The sequence below is a fragment of the Coenobita brevimanus genome, chromosome 67, assembly GCF_032717465.1.
Source record: "Coenobita brevimanus isolate Jiangsu-jjx chromosome 67, ASM3271746v2, whole genome shotgun sequence".
In the NCBI taxonomy this organism is placed as follows: domain Eukaryota; kingdom Metazoa; phylum Arthropoda; class Malacostraca; order Decapoda; family Coenobitidae; genus Coenobita; species Coenobita brevimanus.
This window is the reverse complement of record NC_137020.1, coordinates 26,213,799-26,232,227: the sequence shown is the minus strand read 5'-3', so window position 1 is coordinate 26,232,227 and position 18,429 is coordinate 26,213,799. Positions and strand designations below refer to the sequence as shown.

General features: G+C 41.9%; 1 protein-coding gene across 1 annotated transcript in view; it reads left to right on the top strand.

Moving 5' to 3' along the window:
- LOC145405467 (irregular chiasm C-roughest protein-like) overlaps positions 1 to 18,429 on the top strand; it is a 146,279-nt gene that overhangs the window by 82,439 nt on the left and 45,411 nt on the right. The window contains exon 10 of the mRNA XM_080276817.1: positions 5,972 to 6,079. Coding sequence (XP_080132943.1) covers positions 5,972 to 6,079 — 108 coding nt within the window. The remainder of the gene's footprint in view (positions 1 to 5,971; positions 6,080 to 18,429) is intronic.

The window sequence follows — 18,429 nt, the reverse complement described above, 5'->3', positions numbered from 1 at the left end:
TGTGTGTGTGTGAGAGAGAGAGTGAGAGAGAGAGAGAGAGAGAGAGAGAGAGAGACCTTCAATCTCTCTGTTTTACATTCGCCAGGTAAACTTCTGAACTTTATGTGATGAGATCTGTATTTTTACTCTCTCTCTCTCTCTCTCTCTCTCTCTCTCTCTCAGTATATTTCCTTTTTCTATCAACCTCTTTCACCACGACAGTTCCCAAAATAAACACCAGTATTTTTCCAAGCGTATTTTTGTCTCTTATAGGCTACGACTATTCCATTTTTTTTTTTTTAATCTTTCCATCTCATATCAAACCTATAACAAAACATGAATCAGTGAATAATCATGGAAGAAAAAGAAACTAGCTATATTCAATCTAGCTACAGCCACAAGCCTTGATCCTGGAACCAGTGGCCACTAACGAATCGCCTCCATGCCATTCTCTCCCCCGCTATTAGGCTGCCCTTTCTTCAACTCACACCCCCTCATACATAGGCCATACAGGCTATTTTACCAATATAATATTCTCATTCTGACAGAAAGGATACGATATATAATCAAATTTTATTCTTCTGCCCTCCATCTCCATCTCTTCCCTTCCCTTCTTCCTTCCCTTTGCACCTTCTTTAATTTTTTCCTCATCCTTCCTTTCGTTCTTCCCACCATCTTCCTCTCTTCCTTTCCCCCCCCCCCTATCACATCCCCTTTTCTTTAGCCTCTCTCTCCATCTTCATTCTTTTCCACTCCACTACATTCAGTTCTTCTCCTTTTCCTCCTTCTACCCTTCCTTTCATTTCTAAGCTAGATCTTATTCCCTCTTCTCTCTCTCCTTCCCTTCCTTCATATCATTTCCTCTCTCCTCTCTTCCCTTCAATTTCTCTCTCCTCCCCTTCCTTCCCCGCCTCTCCCGCTCTCGGGTTTTCAGTTTAGTGTTCTTCTCTTTTCCGACTCTTTCTTCTCTCTCTCCCTTTCCTTCCTTCCTTCCCTCTATCAGCTCTCTCTTCTCTTTCCCCCCTTCCATCGTCAATCCCTCCCTCCCCTTCCTTCCTTCTTTCCCTCCTTCCTCACTAACCTCCCTTCCCCCCTAAGCTACTTTATCTCCCTGGCAAAATTACAATCAGGGAAACCAACTCTGACTTCGTGTGTGTGTGTGTGTGTGTGTGTGTGTGTGTGTGTGTGTGTGTGTGTGTAATATAGAGACAAAGACAATAGTTAGCTTGCTTCATTTCTCACCTTCTTCACTTTTTCTTTACCTTCGTTTATCAAGTATGTTATCAGTGCATTCGCTTGTCTGTTATTTGTGCATTTACAGAGAAAGAGATTAAAGAGGAAAGAACATGGGGAAGAGGAAAAGGAAGGGAAGGGAAAGACGAGGAGGAAGTGACAGAGGATGGGAAAGAAGGGAAGAAGAGGGAGGCAGGCAACAGAAGAGGGAAAAGGGAAAAATACAGGAAAATAAGAGGGAAAAAAAGGAGGACAAACAGTAGGAGTGATAAGCTAGAGAGAGAGAGAGAGAGAGAGAGAGAGAGAGGGGGGGGGAATAGATAAACAGACCTACAAACTCACTCGCACCGCCTTATCGCCGGAGATCTCATTACGCTGCGACTCTCTATTCTACCACCCACTTTTATGCCCAAGCTCAAGGCACTGCACACACAAAAACAGACGGTGGTATTATTGCCTTGTGTGTGTGTGTGTGTGTGTGTGTGTGTGTGTGTGTGTGTGTGTGTGTGTGTGTGTGTGTGTGTGTGTGTGTGTGTGTAATAAAACATGACTTTTGAAAAAATGTTACGAAAAATATATATATATAGCGAGCCAAAGCATCAAGAATAACGAGAAAAAGTAATCGACAAGCCAAAAATGAAAAATATAAAACACGATAAATATCCGACACATGGTACTTCAACGTCATAAGTACCTGTAAAAAGTTGCACCTGCCTGGTACCTCTAAAAATTACCTTGCAGCTACCCTCAATTACATGAACAACATTATATAAATCACACAACAATGCTTATTAACGTACAGTACAGCAGTGAACATCAATAGACATCAACAGTACGATAACGTGATTATTTCTTCCCATCTCCAGAGGATTTGATTATTAGTGAGATCGTATGTAGAAAGGCTTAAAATAATCTACATAAACCCCTTCATGCAAAGTGCCCTTACTGATTCTGAATAAATCGTCCATGGGAAGTATGAATAAAATAAAACTGACGTATTGGAAGTTAAAAATCTTGCTAAAGTTACTGTACCTTTAAAGTGATGACTCCTGGATGATGATGGGTCGATGGATCTTCATCACTATCACCATCACGTCGCTCATCATCATCAGTGCTTGTGCTTTCGTCAACTTTTTTTTTCTAGTGTATGCTATCACTGTTATATTAGTCTTTCTTGTGATTTTGGTGTTCATATCTGTCATCACTTTATCATCAGTTCCGGCATCACTCTTATAACGGTCTTTTCTTGAGATACTGGTGTTCATTTTTGTCATCACTTTTTCATCACCTCTGTCATCACTGTCATAATGGTCTTTTCTATAGATTTTGGTGTTCATTTTTGTCATCACTTATCATCACCTCTGTCATCACTGTCATAATGGTCTTTTCTACAGATATTGGTGTTCATTTTAGTCATCACTTATCCTTATCATCACCTAGCCTATGTCAACAATGTTAAAATGATCTTGTTAAGATACTGTTTATTTTTGTCATCACTTATCTTTATCAACACCTCCGTCATCACTATTATAATGGTTTTTCCTACAGATACTGGTGTTCATTTTTATCATCACATACCTTTATCATCAGCTCTGTCATCACTCATCGATACTACCAATATCACTAATCCAAACTATCACTGCTGTCGACACTATCTTCTTAGTTTAGTTACCATCATCATTACTATAATCGTCCGTCAACAAAGTTATCTTCTTTATGGTCATTTAGCCTTCATTTTGGCAATCACTTATTATCGCTGCCAAACAATTTTTCGTCCTGGCTATATTTCCTCCGACACTATCACTATCAATGTCATCATCATCCGCTTCATTTTCGCCATCATCAGTATCATGACCCACCTTCTCCTTGGCAGTCTACTGTATTTACAATCTCACTACCTTCATCATTAATAACACGTTTTTTTTTGGTTATCATCTTCATGATGATCATCATCTTGATCATCATCTTCATCGCCAACAATGCCATCTCAGATCATCTTCTAAACCTGAATTTTCTCTTTTCCTATAATTATCAGTCTCGCCTTCATTTTCTTAGTCTGTACCATTATCACCGCCGCTGTTTATATTATTTCTATGTCTTCATTAATCTTTGTTGTCCTCTCTTGAAATTACTGTCACCATCATGGTCATTATTTGTATAACCAACTTCAGTTTCTTGGTTGTGTATTTTGTCACCATCATTGTCACTATTTTCACTACCGGTATCGCCATCCTCATGTCCCTAGCAGTTTTTTTTTTTTTTTCTTATCATTATCATTATCATTTCTGAGTTTTGCTCACTGTCACTAAATGCACTACGGTACAGTAATTCATTAGTATTCTCACCATTATCCTCCTTTTCTTTTCCTAAAGCACACTGCCATCATCATCATCATAATCATCGTTATCATCATCATCATCGAGTTCACATCCCCCTTTGCCACAGATGTTCATTTTTCATTTTTTCACAATAGTGTCAAGTTAGTATCAGCACCGAGTATGTATTTTAAGTGAAGTAATTTGACACTGAGAAGAACACCTTTAATTATGAACAGCTTTCCTGGATCCAGCTACCTGACGTCTTCCAGGAGTTTCATTCTTAATCTTCTTAGTTAATCTTATGGTAGGTCTTTCTTCTGGCGACTCAATCTGCAAGAAAACTGAATAAAAGGAAAAGATTAAAGATAGGAACTTACGACAGGCAACTGCAAAAATTAGAGACAGGATACAATTTAGTTCCGACAAGAAGGTAGTTTGGCCATATGCAGAGAAAAGTGAGGGAGTGTATTAGTAGGCTGTGTGACTAAGGGTGTATGAGTGTGTATGAGAGAATAGTTACACGAAAATATGAAGAGTGGGATGAATGGCCGAGTGTATGAGAGTGACACTGGCTACTATAGTCTGAGAGTGGGTTGACTACGAGAGTGTGTGTGACTAAGAGTGTATGATGGTGACACCTGGATAACAGATTTCATGGTGTGGGGTGACTGTACACTATGAGTGTGTGACTGAGAAACTAAAAGTGTGTGCATTACAGTGGCACTGACTACTAGTGTTTCAGAATAAGAAACTATGAGTGTGTGTGAGTGAGAATGAGTAAAAGTGTGTGTGTATGAGTAGGGTGAATAACCGAGGGAGTGTATGAATGCGGTGTGCAGAAAATGAAGAAAGTTTCTTCCAGGAATTCTTGACATAAATGGTGAAAATTACAGACAGCACATAGCGTGTTACAGCCAAATAAATAACTTGGCCATATATAGTGAAATATTTGTGAGGGACTGACAGAGGGGCGCACGAAGATGTAGTGACTTGCTCAGAGACTGCATGATAAGAATGAATGAATGATAGCATGGGTGTATGATAGTGAATGGCTGAGTGTGTTTGAGTGTATGATAATAGAGTGAATAACTGAAAGGCTGCATTTACAGTGTATGATAGTGGCGTAAATGGCTGAGAACATATCAGAGTGGAGTGAACAGACTTTAAGGACTGTATGAGAGTGAAGTGACTGACCAAGAGAGTGTCAGTCTATGAAAATGGGATGAAGAAAAGAAAAATAATAGTTGGATTACAGGAACTAGAGAGGCAGGCGAGGGAAAATGACCAATAGAATGACAAACTGAAAAGATCAACCCCTTCCCTACAATGCCGTATTTTATATTTCATCTCTGCTAGCCCCCCTCCTCTCTACATTAACCCAGCAAATACTATATCTCCTCTATCATATAATATCTACAGGTGAGGGTATCTACTGTACCTGGTAATATACATGTATAAAAACTGTCTTTATATATTCAGTTCCTGACAGTCATGATACTTCACTTTTTAACCGATCCAATTACGAAAACACACACAATAGTCCTAAAGGCCTGCTGGGCTCCAAAGATCGCAAAAATATGTTTCGAAAATTACTGCAACGAAAAGAATCGATTACGCAATAATGCAATCAACAAAAAATATTATTATCAACAAGTTCGACGTCACCAGATCTGAAGTGTCCCTCCATAAGCTTCAATCTGTCACTAACAAAAAATAAATATATAAATAAAATAATGTCATGCTAAATCAATTTACTTTCATGAATAATATTATGGGGGGGGGGATAACGCTGAAAAATTACAGACAACAAACTAACAATTTCTTGTCCCGTGTTTCTGAGTGAAGTTATTATTATTATTATTATTATTATTATTATTACTATTATTATTACCCGTTGTAATGTTATTGGTTTAGTTATAACAAATGTATCCACACTTTTCACAATTCTGTTATTCTGATATATCAACACAGACAGTCCGTATAGGAGAATGCGGTCAACTATCTACATGTGAAAAAAATCTACTCATGAAAATATCTACCCATACGTGTGTACAAAATGAATCTTTGTATCCATGCATATATTTATCAACCTTCCCACCTATCTGTCTAGTCGTCAGCTTCGCAGGAAAGGGGTTTGTTGTGCAGTGCTTCGTGACTATAATACTACTGGACGTCATCATCATCATCATCATCATCATCATTACATTTTCAGTGCTACAAATGGTAATATGTCCATCTGTTTTTAAAATGTGTCTATGTACCAGACAGAAACTATGCCTGTGGTATAGTGTAGTGTTTGTATAGTTCAATCATCAACACAATAACCATATTTCCACGGCTGTAAAGGACAGATAACACCACTATCTACTGTAAGTATCAATTTGTAAGTCTGTAATCTGTGTCTATCTTCTAATCTATCTATGCATGTATCTACTCGACAGAGACGGTGCCCGTGCTGCTTGTGGTGGGTGGTGTGGTTGCTGTGGTGGTGGTGGCTGTGGTGGTGGCGTCACTAGTCCTGTGTAACAAGAGACACTCCAATATCAAAGGTACGTGACGGGGGAGCAGGTGGGAGGGGAGGGGTTATGACTAGAGGGGAGAGAGTAAGGAGGGGAGGTGTGAGGGAGGGGGAGAGGGGAAAGGGAGCATAAGAGGGGGAAGAATGGGGTATAAGGGAGAGGAAGACGGAGGATTGATAGGGAAGAGGGGAAGGGGGTATGAAAAAGAGAGGAGGTATGAAATGGAGGGATGGAGGAGGAGGGGGTGCGAGAGGGGGAGGGAGGATGAGGAGGAGGGGGTGCGAGAGGGGGAGGGAGGATGAGGAAGGGAAGTATAAGAGAGGGGAGAGGGAATATGAGAGGGAAGGAGAAGAATGTATGAGAGGGAGGGAGAAGGAAGTATGAGAGGGAGGGAGAAGGAAGTATGAGAGGGAGGGAGAAGGAAGTATGAAAGGGAGGGAGAGGGGAGCAAGGGAGGGAGAGGGGAGCATGGGAGGGACAGAGAGGGAGCATTAGTGGTGTAAATGAAAGAAGAGGGAAGGGAAGGAAGGGGGAGAAGAGAAGGAAAGAGGAAGAAAATCGAAAGGGAGGGGAGGGAAGGATGAAGAAGCGAACTGGAGTAGGGGAAGAGAGGAAGAGTTGGGAAGGAGAGAGAGAGAGAGAGAGAGAGAGAGAGAGAGAGAGAGAGAGAGAGAGAGAGACAGACAGACAGACAGAGAGAAAGAGAGTTAGGGGGGGGCGGGGGAAGTGAGGAAAATTAGAGAGAAAGGGAGGTGAGGAAGATGAGGTGGGGTGATGGACGAAGAAGGGGAGAGAGAAATATGGAAGTGGAGGTGGAGGGAAAAGGAAGAATTGTGGAGAGGGAGATAGGAAGGGACAAGGATAAGGGGAAGATTATGAGGGAGGTAAGTGAGAAGGAATGAGATGAGGAAAATGAGAGGGAGGGGAGTGAAAGGGAAAAAGAGGAAGAATGCTGGGAGGGAGGAAAGAGGAGGAAAAGTGAGGGAGAGGGGAATAAGAGGAAATGAGGAAGCGATGGGAGAAATGTGGATATGAGTGGACAGAGGTCGGAAGGAAGAAAAGAAGAGGGAATGGGGAAAGAAGGATGGAAGAGACAGGGAGTACAGGAGGGAAGAAGGAGGGAGGGAAGGAAGAGGAAGATACAAGGGAGGTGGATGAGAGAGAGAGACTGTGGTTGGAGAATGGAAGGGGATGTGAGAGGTAGGAAAGAGGCGAGAGAAATGAAAGAATGGAAAAAGGAGAGAGAGAGAGAGAGAGACAGACAGACAGACAGACAGACAGAGAGAAACGACAGGTAGACGTACGGTACACAGAAATAGATGTAAATCTGATAAAAGGAGAGGACGCAAAGAGGGATGAGAAAACAGAGCAAGAGAGAGAGACAGGAAAAAAAGAGGAAGTGTATGTACAGAATGGGAAAGGATGGGGAGACAAGATTTGAGGGATGGGGTGGGGAGCAGGAGGAGGAGAGGGGCAGAAGGAGCAGGAGCAGGAGGAGCAGGAGCAGGAGGAGCAGGAGAAGGAGCAAGAGGAGGAGGAGCAGGAGAAGGAGAAAGAGGAGGAGCAGCAAGAGGAGGAGGAGGAGGAGGAGGAGGAGGAGGTGGTGGTGGTGGTGAGATGCTTGTGAAGTTGGAAGGTGAGGGAGTGTGATGGAGTGGGAGAGTCAAGAGGGAAGAGGAGGAGAAGGATGAAACGAGAAGAGGGAGGAGCAGGATCAAAGAGGAATGAGAAGAGGAAGAAGAGGGTAAGATAAAGGAGGAGAAGAGGAAGTGAGAAAGATGAAAGAGGAGATGAGATGGAGGAGGAGGTATGAGACGAGACGCTTGTGAAGTAGGTGGAAGAGGGAGTATGGTGAAAAGCGAAGCCAAATGCAAGCAGCGGGTGGGGAAATACGTTAGGATAATGGAATGGAGAGAGAGAGAGAGAGAGAGAGGGGGGGGGGAAAGGAAGGAGAAAAGTCTAGTGATGTAAGAAAGCGGGAAGAGACTGATGAAGAGGGAGGGAACGGAGGAAAAATGAATAGGGAACGGGAGGAGGAGGAGAAGCAAAGAGGGAGGAAGATGAGGAGGTGTGAGAAGATCAAGGAGAGATGAGAGGGTGGTAAAGCAGGAATGAGAGGGAGTCTGGTGGAGTGGGAGAGTGAAGGCATTTGTGAGAGAGGGAGGGGAAATAATTTGATGAGAGGGAATAGGAGAGGAATGTGAGAGAGTGAAAAGGAGTGGTAAGGAAGGGAAAGTAAGAACAGACTATTCCATGGTGAGAGGAAAGTATGTGTGATGGCGAGAGGAAGATGTGGGATGATGATGATGACTCTGGAAGATATTGCCTATTTCTTTTCGCTGCTTACCATCAGATTATTTTACATCAAGGGGACCTCGTAATGAAGCTTAACATAAACCTATACCTACAAAAAGATGCTAATTTCCAATACACCTATACCCACAATAAGACACTCATTTCCACTACATTTCAAATCTCCACTAGCCTAACTGAACAACCTTCAAACCTTCAGAAACTTAACTAAGATGCATAATACTACTTGGAAAACGTACATTAGATTTACACTGACAAACTACGATTAAAAGTTCAGTTTTAAAAATGCGCTTCAAAATTCCACTTAATTAATCTCCTACATCCAGGTGACGTCCTTTTTAGTTACTTCTCGCTGCTACCAGACGATTTTACTCTACATAGGAAAGGCTGTCGTACTGCAGGGGTTTATCGAGGCCATACCTAACCCCTGCAGTCCAAAACGTTTATCCTGCGCTCAATTATCGAGGCCATACCTAACCCCTGCAGTCCAAAACGTTTATCCTGCGCTCAATTAAAATCGTCAGGAAATGGCAGGAATAATGTGAAAAAGACGTCCCCGAACACAGAGGGGGTTACTAAGAATCAGAAATCTACTAATATATTACATTTCAGAAGTTCAGTACCTGTGTCCACTTGTCTATATGTTGCCTGACTCCACAACATGTCAGAGAAGACCTTCAAATACACACACACACACACACACACACACACACACACACACACACACACAAACAGGAAAAAAAAAAATCGGCCGTTTTGGTCCCTACTCAGTACACAGTATACCCCTCTCTTCTCACGACCACCATCCTCCCTCACTACACAAAGCACTATCAGCACAAAAACACATCCCTAGCATTTCAAACACCAGAAACACACCAACAATCCAAACAACAACAATAAAACCTTCTATAGACCAGACAACTATAACCACAATCACCACAATAAAATAAAAACACCCACAAAATGCACACACACACACACACACACACACACACACACACACACACACACACACACACACACACAAATATAACTTACAATATCAATATCAACTTGGTGGCGAATTTTGAGAATGGCGTGGATAAATATAGATCCAATATACAATACGGGTTGAAATACATATCAATGTCCTATTCCAGTCATTCAGGGTGGGAAAAAGGGTCGGGGGGAGAGAGAGAGAGAGAGAGAGAGAGAGAGAGAGAGAGAGAGAGAGAGAGAGAGAGAGAGAGTTGAGAAGAGGGACGCGGAGGGAAGGAATCGAGAGGAGAGGAGAGAGGAAAGAGAAGAGAAGAAAGTCGAGAGGAAGAGAGAGAAGAAAAGAGAACTGAGGAAAGAAGAGGGGAGAAGACGAGAGGAGTCGAGGGGAGAAACGAGAAAATAGAAGAGAAATAAGTGCCGGAACAAACAAAAACAAAACCCACCATACGGCAAGACTGACAGGTGTTGCCAAATGGATCTCAATGGAAACTATTAACATTCACCAGCACTTATTTTTTAGAAGGGGGGAGGGATGTGCTCTATCAATGGCCAGCCTCAGATTCAATTTTTCACACAATCTGCACTCGTCCCTGCCTCATTTTCAGGGCATTAGTGGTGAAATTAATAAATAAATAAGTCTCCCGTAGCTGTGGATTTCGTGGCTATGTATTTTGCGGGAAAATTTTTGAGAATGAAAACGGGCTTCAAAAAAGTACTTGATGCTGGTCATTTTAAAATATCCTAAAATTCTCTCTCTCTCTCTCTCTCTCTCTCTCTCTCTCTCTCTCTCTCGGCACACGCAAACAGAACATGCCAGATGTCAATGGCCTAAAATATGGTTACAAGCTTTAAAATTACACACACACACACACACACACACACACACACACACTGCTAGATGTCAATGGCCTAAAATATGAGTTAAAATGCCAAAAATTGATCACACACACACACACACACACACACACACACACACACACACACACACACACACATGCCTGTTGATTCACTTAAGCCAGGGCACTCCATATCAAGGGCATATGTATTTTCAGGCCCGATCTGGCTTTATTATTATTAATTATTATTATTGTCATTCATTCTTGTTAAAAATTCGCAGCGTCCACTCCACAGTCGGACATAAGATATACGATTATATTTAGTATTGTAATGTACAGCTTACACTGCATCCGAATAAAAAAAATGTAAAACTTCTTAGTTATCTCGATATTCTCTGGAATTTGAAGACATCCACCGTGTCAAATCAGTATGAGTACACAACGGAAACTTGCTCGAAAAAAAAAAGGTGAGTACATATTTCATATTTATACCTACTTATACGATATTATTAATTGGTTTCTAAATTAATTTGATAGGCCTCTGAGTACTGAAGATATCTTTAGAAGGATTTAGAATAACACACTCACTCAAAAATTAACCATGTATACAATATCATTATTTATTTTAACATTTACCTTACCCTACATATTAACACGTAGACATTATTACTACATTTTTATATTACCATGACGGGGAAGCAGACGGTATATTCCCAACGCAATAATACACTACATCCAACAAGCACAAATTATTACATTTCTATATTAACTCAATAATCCAGTGTCCAGAAAAATCCTTCCTTTGTAGGACGCTAAATATCATCCTGGACTCCAATAAAATGCAGAGAGAGAACACCTTTGTCTACGTAACCAAATTATGTGTATTATGCCTGGCGGTGGGGCCTGCGTGTCGCAACCAGGGAGATTGGTGGGATTAGGGTAGTTTGATCTAGGGGATCGTATGCTACACAAATTTTTACATACACACACATATATACATACATACACACAGATACATACTCATACAAACACGCCATATGTAGGAATAAATAGGTAAAAGACGAGGTGCTAGGGAAATTCTTTGACCGACGGGTTTATGGCATCGCGTCCCCCCAAACAACACAGCCATATCTGTTCGCCGAGCAATATGACAAGGGTAGCAATATTATGTAAAAACAGTTAACCACGAGGTACTGTCCACCTGTGTCCATCCTCTTCTCATTTCTCTTTCCTTTGTCTTTCATTATCGTAATCTATTTATCCATGTATCACTATATCGTCACAAAATATTTCGCCCGCTCTTCGACGCCTTATCCTCTATCCTCCCTTATTCCCTCCTTTCTTGTACTTCCCCTCATCCCTTTTCTATCCTCCCTGACTTCCTCTTATCTTGTAATTCCCCTTACTCCTTTTCTATCCTCCCTTATTCCCTCCTATCTTGAATTTCTGCTCATTCCTTCTCCAGTTTTCTTCCTTTTCATTATAGTTTTTATTTTTCTATCAATTGTATTTATTTACCTATCTATTCATTCACGTAGCCCCATTTATATTAATCCACGTATTACTGATGAATATGGAGATGGGGTGCACGTAGGAGGACTGATGGTACTTAGGGAACGGACTACCACGTCTACGCCCAGAGTCAGACATATTTTTAAAAATGTATAAAACTACTTCATGGGGGATCATCAGGGTCCTAATAAGGGCTTCGTTAATTTCTATACAAGTTAGCTACCTCGTTTCCGAAAAACCATAGTGAGTGACTGACGGACACCCTCGTTCCCAGACACACAACCCCATAAAAAAAGAAAAAACAGGAAAAAAATTCTGAACAAAATTTTAGCATTAAAAAAAAATCTTTTCGTAACCTTAATCTCCTTCCTTATTCCCTCCTATCTCGTTTCTCTCCTCTTCCTCTTCCCCTGGCCTAAACTCATCTATCCCCTCACCCACCTCTTCCCACTCTTATATTTTTTCATCGTTTTCTACTGCCTTTCTTACCTACTCTTCTCTCATCTTTCTGGTCATAATAATTTTTTCTTGCTTGTCATTAGTCTCTCTCTCTGTTCATCCCTTCTTCTTCATTCCCTCCTTTTTTCTCTCCACTTTATTTCATCCTCTCTGTTTTCTCCTCTCTTCCTCTCGCCCGTACCCCTGTTTCTCTCTCTCATTATTCCTCTCCCTCTCCTTTCATCCTTCCATCTCTCCCCTCTCCTTTCTTCTAATCATCACACCTGCATTTCTTTCTCCAAAATTTTTACATTCTCATTTTTCTTCATTCTTTATTTTCTATCCAGTAAATCGGCCACATTAACCAATCTCTACTCATTAACCCAAGATCCTTCTGTACTTTGACTTCTTTTCTTTTTCCTCCTTTCCCATTTTACGTGCAGTGTGTGTGTGTGTGTGTGTGTGTGTGTGTGTGTGTGTGTGTGTGTGTGTGTGTGTGTGTGTGTGTGTGTGTGTGTGTGTGTGTGTGTGTGTGTGTGTGTGTGTGTGTGTGTGTGTGTGTGTGTGTGTGTGTGTGTGTGTGTGTGTGTGTGTGTGTGTGTGTGTGTTCGATCTTCCTCTCCTCCTACCTGTTTTCCTCGTTAGTTTTACCCTTTTTTCTTGTTCTTTTCACTCATATCTATACTTTGTTCCCTTCCATCTTTCCATCTGACGTTTCTACTCCTCCTACTCCTTTATATGTCAGTCTTCTTCTATCTTCCCCTCCTCCTTTTTTCCTTCCTCGAGAATTAGCTTATTTCTACTACTAATTCTTCCAATCAGATCGTCCTTCTCACCATTTTTTTTTCTCCTTTTCCTCGGTCACCTTCCCTCTATGCCCTCATTTTTTCCCTCTATCTCTCATTAATTTCCTCTCCTCCTTTCTTCTTTCCTCAAGACTTACCTTTTTCTTCTAGTTTTTCTTCCTATCATATCTTCCGCCTCACCAATTTTGTAATATTCTTTCTCTTACGTCATCTTCCCTCCGCGACCTCATTCCTCTCATCTTACAATTATTTCCTTACTGATTCCTCCCGTCTTCTCATTTCTCTTCCATCTTCCATCCAAATCTTCATTTCATATTCATCTATCCTTGTTACAGCTATTCTGTGTTACCAGTCTTTCCTTCATTTTTCTATTCATTTTCCTTTCCGGCCACTCCTTACCTCTCTTTTCTCTACATCTAACAGCTTTCAATATTCCCTCCTCTCATATTCCACTTTTCTTTACCACTATTGTTTTCCTCTTTCCTCTCCTCCACTTCTATTCTTCTCTTTCCTCTCCTTCGCATTACCCTATTCATTTTCATCTCGCATGTTCCCCTCTCTTTCTATCTTCATTTCCTCCATCTCCATCTTTTCCACCCTTTTCCCTCCTGTCTCTCCTCTCTTATACTTCTACCAATCCTTTTTTTATACATCAATTCTCTTCTCTCCCTTTCTTCTCCTCTACCTTCCTCACTGGCCAATCGTCTTTCCTTTGTCTGTCACCTCTCCCTGTTCCTTTTTCCTACACTCATTTTCTCTCCTGCTTCCACTCATTAATCTCCCCTCCCAACAATCTTCCCCATCCCATCTCATCCTCCCTCCTTCCTTCTCCTGCCCTCCCTCCCTCTTTATTTTCCTCCAAACCCTCCTTCCCTCTTCCCTCTTCTATTTCCTACATCATGTTCTCCATCCCAGTCTCTTACTCTTTTCTCCCTCCTTCCCATTAACCCCCAATTATTGTGTCCTCTCCTCTCCTTCCTTTTCCCTCTCCTTGCACTCCCTGTCTCCTTCACTGTATCTCCCTACTTCATACTTCCCTCCATCCCTTCCTCCCTCCCTCATCGCGCCCTCCTTCTCGTTCCTACCTTCCTATCTTCTTCCCTTCCATCCTTCCTCCCTTCCTTACTTCTCGCTCTTCCTTCCTTCCTTCCCACCCTCCTTACCTTCATCCCACCACTCCCCTCTCCCTCCCCCTTTCCCTCCTGTCTCTCCTTACCTGCCTCCCCCTCCCCCCATCAGGATTAAGTTAGGTGGCAGGGAACAGCATCTTAGAAAGTTTCCCTACACTATGAGGTGTTTAAGGGCCTTGCTTAAAAGTATAAGAGGGAGCAAGGCAGAGCTGGGGAAAGAGAGGGGGGGGAAGGAAGGAGAGGAAAGAGAGAGGGGGAGAGGGGGGGGGAAAGAGGGGGTCTGAGTGTGGCAGGGAGAATGAAAAGTTTGTGGTAAAATGAAAGAACTGGCAAGGCATGATAAAATTAAATTGGAAAAGAGAAAGATTAAAAATATATGAATGACCATGGGAGAGACGGAGAATGGAGGAGAAAATTGGCAGGGATAATGAAAAGCAAGGGAGGAAAGGCAAGGAATATGACTCGAATAGAAAAAAAAAATCGAAAAGTGAATGAGAAAATAAAATAAACAAGAATATGGAAAAACAGCCAACAAGGAAGAAGTCCGTAGTAAAGAGGAATGTGTATGGAACAATGATGGTTATTTGGTTACTACAGATGTGGCAAAGAGCAGTAACTAATGCTGAAGGCTGACTCACAAGCGACATGGATGTAGCGAAAATGCTACACTATAATCACCTTGGTTGTTTACCTTTTCTTTTACGAACACGAACATCATCTTCCCAAAGCTAGTTACAGTGAGAAGAGTTAATGTTTATAATACACGCTACTTTCCTGAAACGCGACTTTGGCCCAAACGTCACTTTTATCTGGTGCTGACCTCTGTTCATCGCAGTATAATTATCAACAACAGATAGGAGTGCACATTGAACGCACTGTAGTACTGAAAACAGCGCCTCTAGTCCAGCTGCACCGTTCTGAAGAGGACTGCTGGTGCTATTTCTTCTTACACAATCAGTTCGGTGTACACGCTGACTCGTTAAGTTTAACAGTTTGAGATTGGAGGATTTCAGCACTTTTTTTTTTTTTTTTTTTTTTTTTTTTTTTTTTTAAAGGAAGATAATGCTTCCTCTGGTCACGGGGTTGATCAAGGACGGAGTTAGGCCCTCAAAACAATTTGGTTTGGCCACATAATGCATGATATCCCCTTCACCGGTACTTACAAATATGACTCTACATTTTACCCTCTTAAAAAACGGAAATTGGTATTCTTCACTACTGGGGTGGCGGTGGGTCATTACCGTTACAGTAGTGGTGTGATTACAGTCTTATTATCTGTGGTAAAAACGACTGTAGATTATTAATGAAGAAGGACGATGAGAAAATAAAAAGCTGCGGTACATGAAAAAGATAAAAAAAAAAAGTCGCTACAGTAACGAGGACAGAGAATATTGGAACAGTAAAAGTACTAATTAAAGAAGTAAATGAGAAGAGGCAAGAGAATACTAATAAGGAATAACACAAGAGTACACTGGAGGGGAAAACTAAAAGCTGGAGGATACTCTTTTTATGATGCACTTTAATTCTACACCATCCCGTACAGAAAAGAGGGAGAGAGAAAGGAAGCGGGAAAGGTGGGGAAAAGGAGAGGGAAAGGTGGGAGAAAGGAGGGGGAAGAGGTGGGGGAAAGGACGGAAAACAACTGAGGAGGAGGAGAGAGGAAATGAAAGGGAAAGGGAAGGTATGAGGAGAGATGAGGAAACAAGGAAAACAAAACAAAGAAGGAGTAAGATAAAACATACTAAAGAGGAAAAAATTAACCCACCCTCGTATAAGAGATAAGGGAAAGGGGAAGGTGGGCGAGGGGACAGGGGAAGAGGGATAAAGACGGAAGAAAGTGGGAGACAGAGAGGGAGATAGAGGGAAAAAGGAGATGGTAGAAAAAGAAAAGTGAAGACAATAAGGAACAAGTGAATACTATTAAGGAAAAATAGGGAATATGGTGAAAGGAAAAACTAAAACGTGGCGAAAACTTTTGTATGTTACACTTCCTTCTTACCCTACCGTCGTATACCCTAGAATAAAAGGAAAACGTGGGGTGAGGAAAACTTAGAGGGAACGTGAGGGAGGGGAGGAGGAGAAAGTGGAAGGAATAAGGAGGGAGAGGAGAGAGAAAGAAGGGGGAATAGGGAGGGGTGAGAGGGAGGAATGGGGGGATGGAAGAAGTAAGGCGTAGATGGCAGAAACAGAAAGGAGAAAACAAGAAGGGGGAAGAAAATCATATTGGACTATGACAAAATATACTGAGAAGAAAACTGTAGATTGTGTGGGAAACTCTTTGCATGTTATATATATACATTTTTACCCCACCCTTGTACGGCAAGGTGGAGAAGAGGAAAGAGGTTATAGGGGACGCCGAGAGAGACGAATGGGAAGGGGAGGGAGAGAGAGGAAGGACGGAAGGCAGAGAGGGAGGGAGGACGGGAGAAGAGAGGGAAGGGGGAACAGGCGGGAGAGAAGGAAAAGGGAATTAATCTGCGGGGAAGGAAGGTTCGGTAAGTCCTTCTCATCTCCCTCTCTACCTTCCTTACTTCTACTTAGTTAACAATCTTCCCATTTACCTTACTACCAATTAAACTCTCTCTCTCTCTCTCTCTCAAAAAAAAAAAAAAAAAAAAAAAAAAAAAAAAAGGAAAGAAAAAAGGTGCAACTCCTTTCTTTCTTTCTCCATAAACCAGTGACTATGAGCTTATCCAGCATGAATTGTGTTTTATCCACCCACCTACCTACCTACCTGTCTAACATAAACTATCCTTATTTTCCTTATTCCTTACCCACATACCTACTGTACCAATCTGGTTAACTACCTACCTATCTTTTTTTTTTTTTTTTTTAATGCGAGGAAGAAGGAACCAAAGGCCATGAGCCTGCAGTAACAGTTCCCTCCAAGAGAAAAACAAAATACAATAGAGAGCCAAATTCAAGATCAGATCATTTTGAGATGCCTGGACACACTACGTTTGAAAGACTGGAGATCATAGGCAGCAGGAAATACAGACAGAGGGAGACAGTTCCAGAGCTGACCTGTTGCATAAATGAAAGACTGGGAGTAACGGTTAACTCTTGCATTAGAGAGTTGGACAGAAAAGGGATGAGAGTTTGCTGCCAGACGGGTGCTACGCGCCCGTCGTAGAGGTGGAGGAATGCAAGCAGACAGTTCAGAGGAGCAGTGACCATTAAAGTAGCGATAGAAAAGAGATAAAGATGCAACAGTGCGGCGAAGAGACAGGGGTTGAAGGGAGTCAGTAAGAGGAGGAGAGTTAATGAGACGAAAAGCCTTTGACTCCACCCTATTGAGAAGAGCTGTATGTGGGGAGCCTCCCCACACATGAGAGTTGTACTCCACACAGGGGCGGATAAAACCCCTGTATAGAGTCAACAATTGTGCAGGGGTAAAGAAAGAGCAGAGTCGGCTTAGCACACCCAATCTCTTGGAAGCAGATTTTACAAGAGATGTAATATGATCTTTCCAAGATAAGTCCCGAGTAAATGAAACCCCAAGCATGTTCAAGGATGATGCAGGATTAAGCTGAATATTATTAAACATTAGTGGGTATACCTGTGGAAGATTTTGTTGGGTTGATAGGTGTAAGAACTGTCTTAGATGCATTAAAGACAACCATATTATTTTTACCCCAGTCAGTGATATGAGCCAAGTCAGACATTAGGTGTGCCATAGCCTCATCCCTTGTTTCTTGAAGTAACTGTTGAGATGGGCGTTGTGGGAACCGAATGGAAAGGTGAAGGGTGGAGTCATCAGCGTATGAGTGGATAGGGTTAGATGTACAGCTTAGAAGATCATTGATGAATAAAAGGAAGAGAGTTGGTGATAGGACAGAGCCCTGAGGAACACCACTGTTGATAGATCTAGGAGAAGAACGATGGCCGTCTACAACAGCGGCTATAGAACGACCAGAAAGGAAGCTAGCGATGAAGGCACAGATAGAAGGATAGAAACCGTAGAAGGGCAGTTTGGAAATTAAAGATTTATGCCAGACTCGATCGAAAGCCTTTGAGATGTCAAGTGCAATGGCAAAGCTTTCGCCAAAGTCCCGAAAGGACCTACCAGTTTGCTAATATGCCCACCTACTTGTCCGCTTCCTTACCTACCTACTTTTTTACCTACCAAGCTGTTAAAATACTTACCTACCAGTTTGTTTCCTTATCTACCTACCTAACCTACGTACTCTCCCAACCTTTCCCTACCAACAGTACTTACTTGGCATACCTACTTACCTATCTACTTTCATATCTACCAACCTAACTTCCTTCCATCTTCGGCTACTTGACCTATATACCCACCTCCTTACATTTCATACCTTCAGTACTTACCTACCTACAATCGCTTCCTACCTACCTATCTCTCT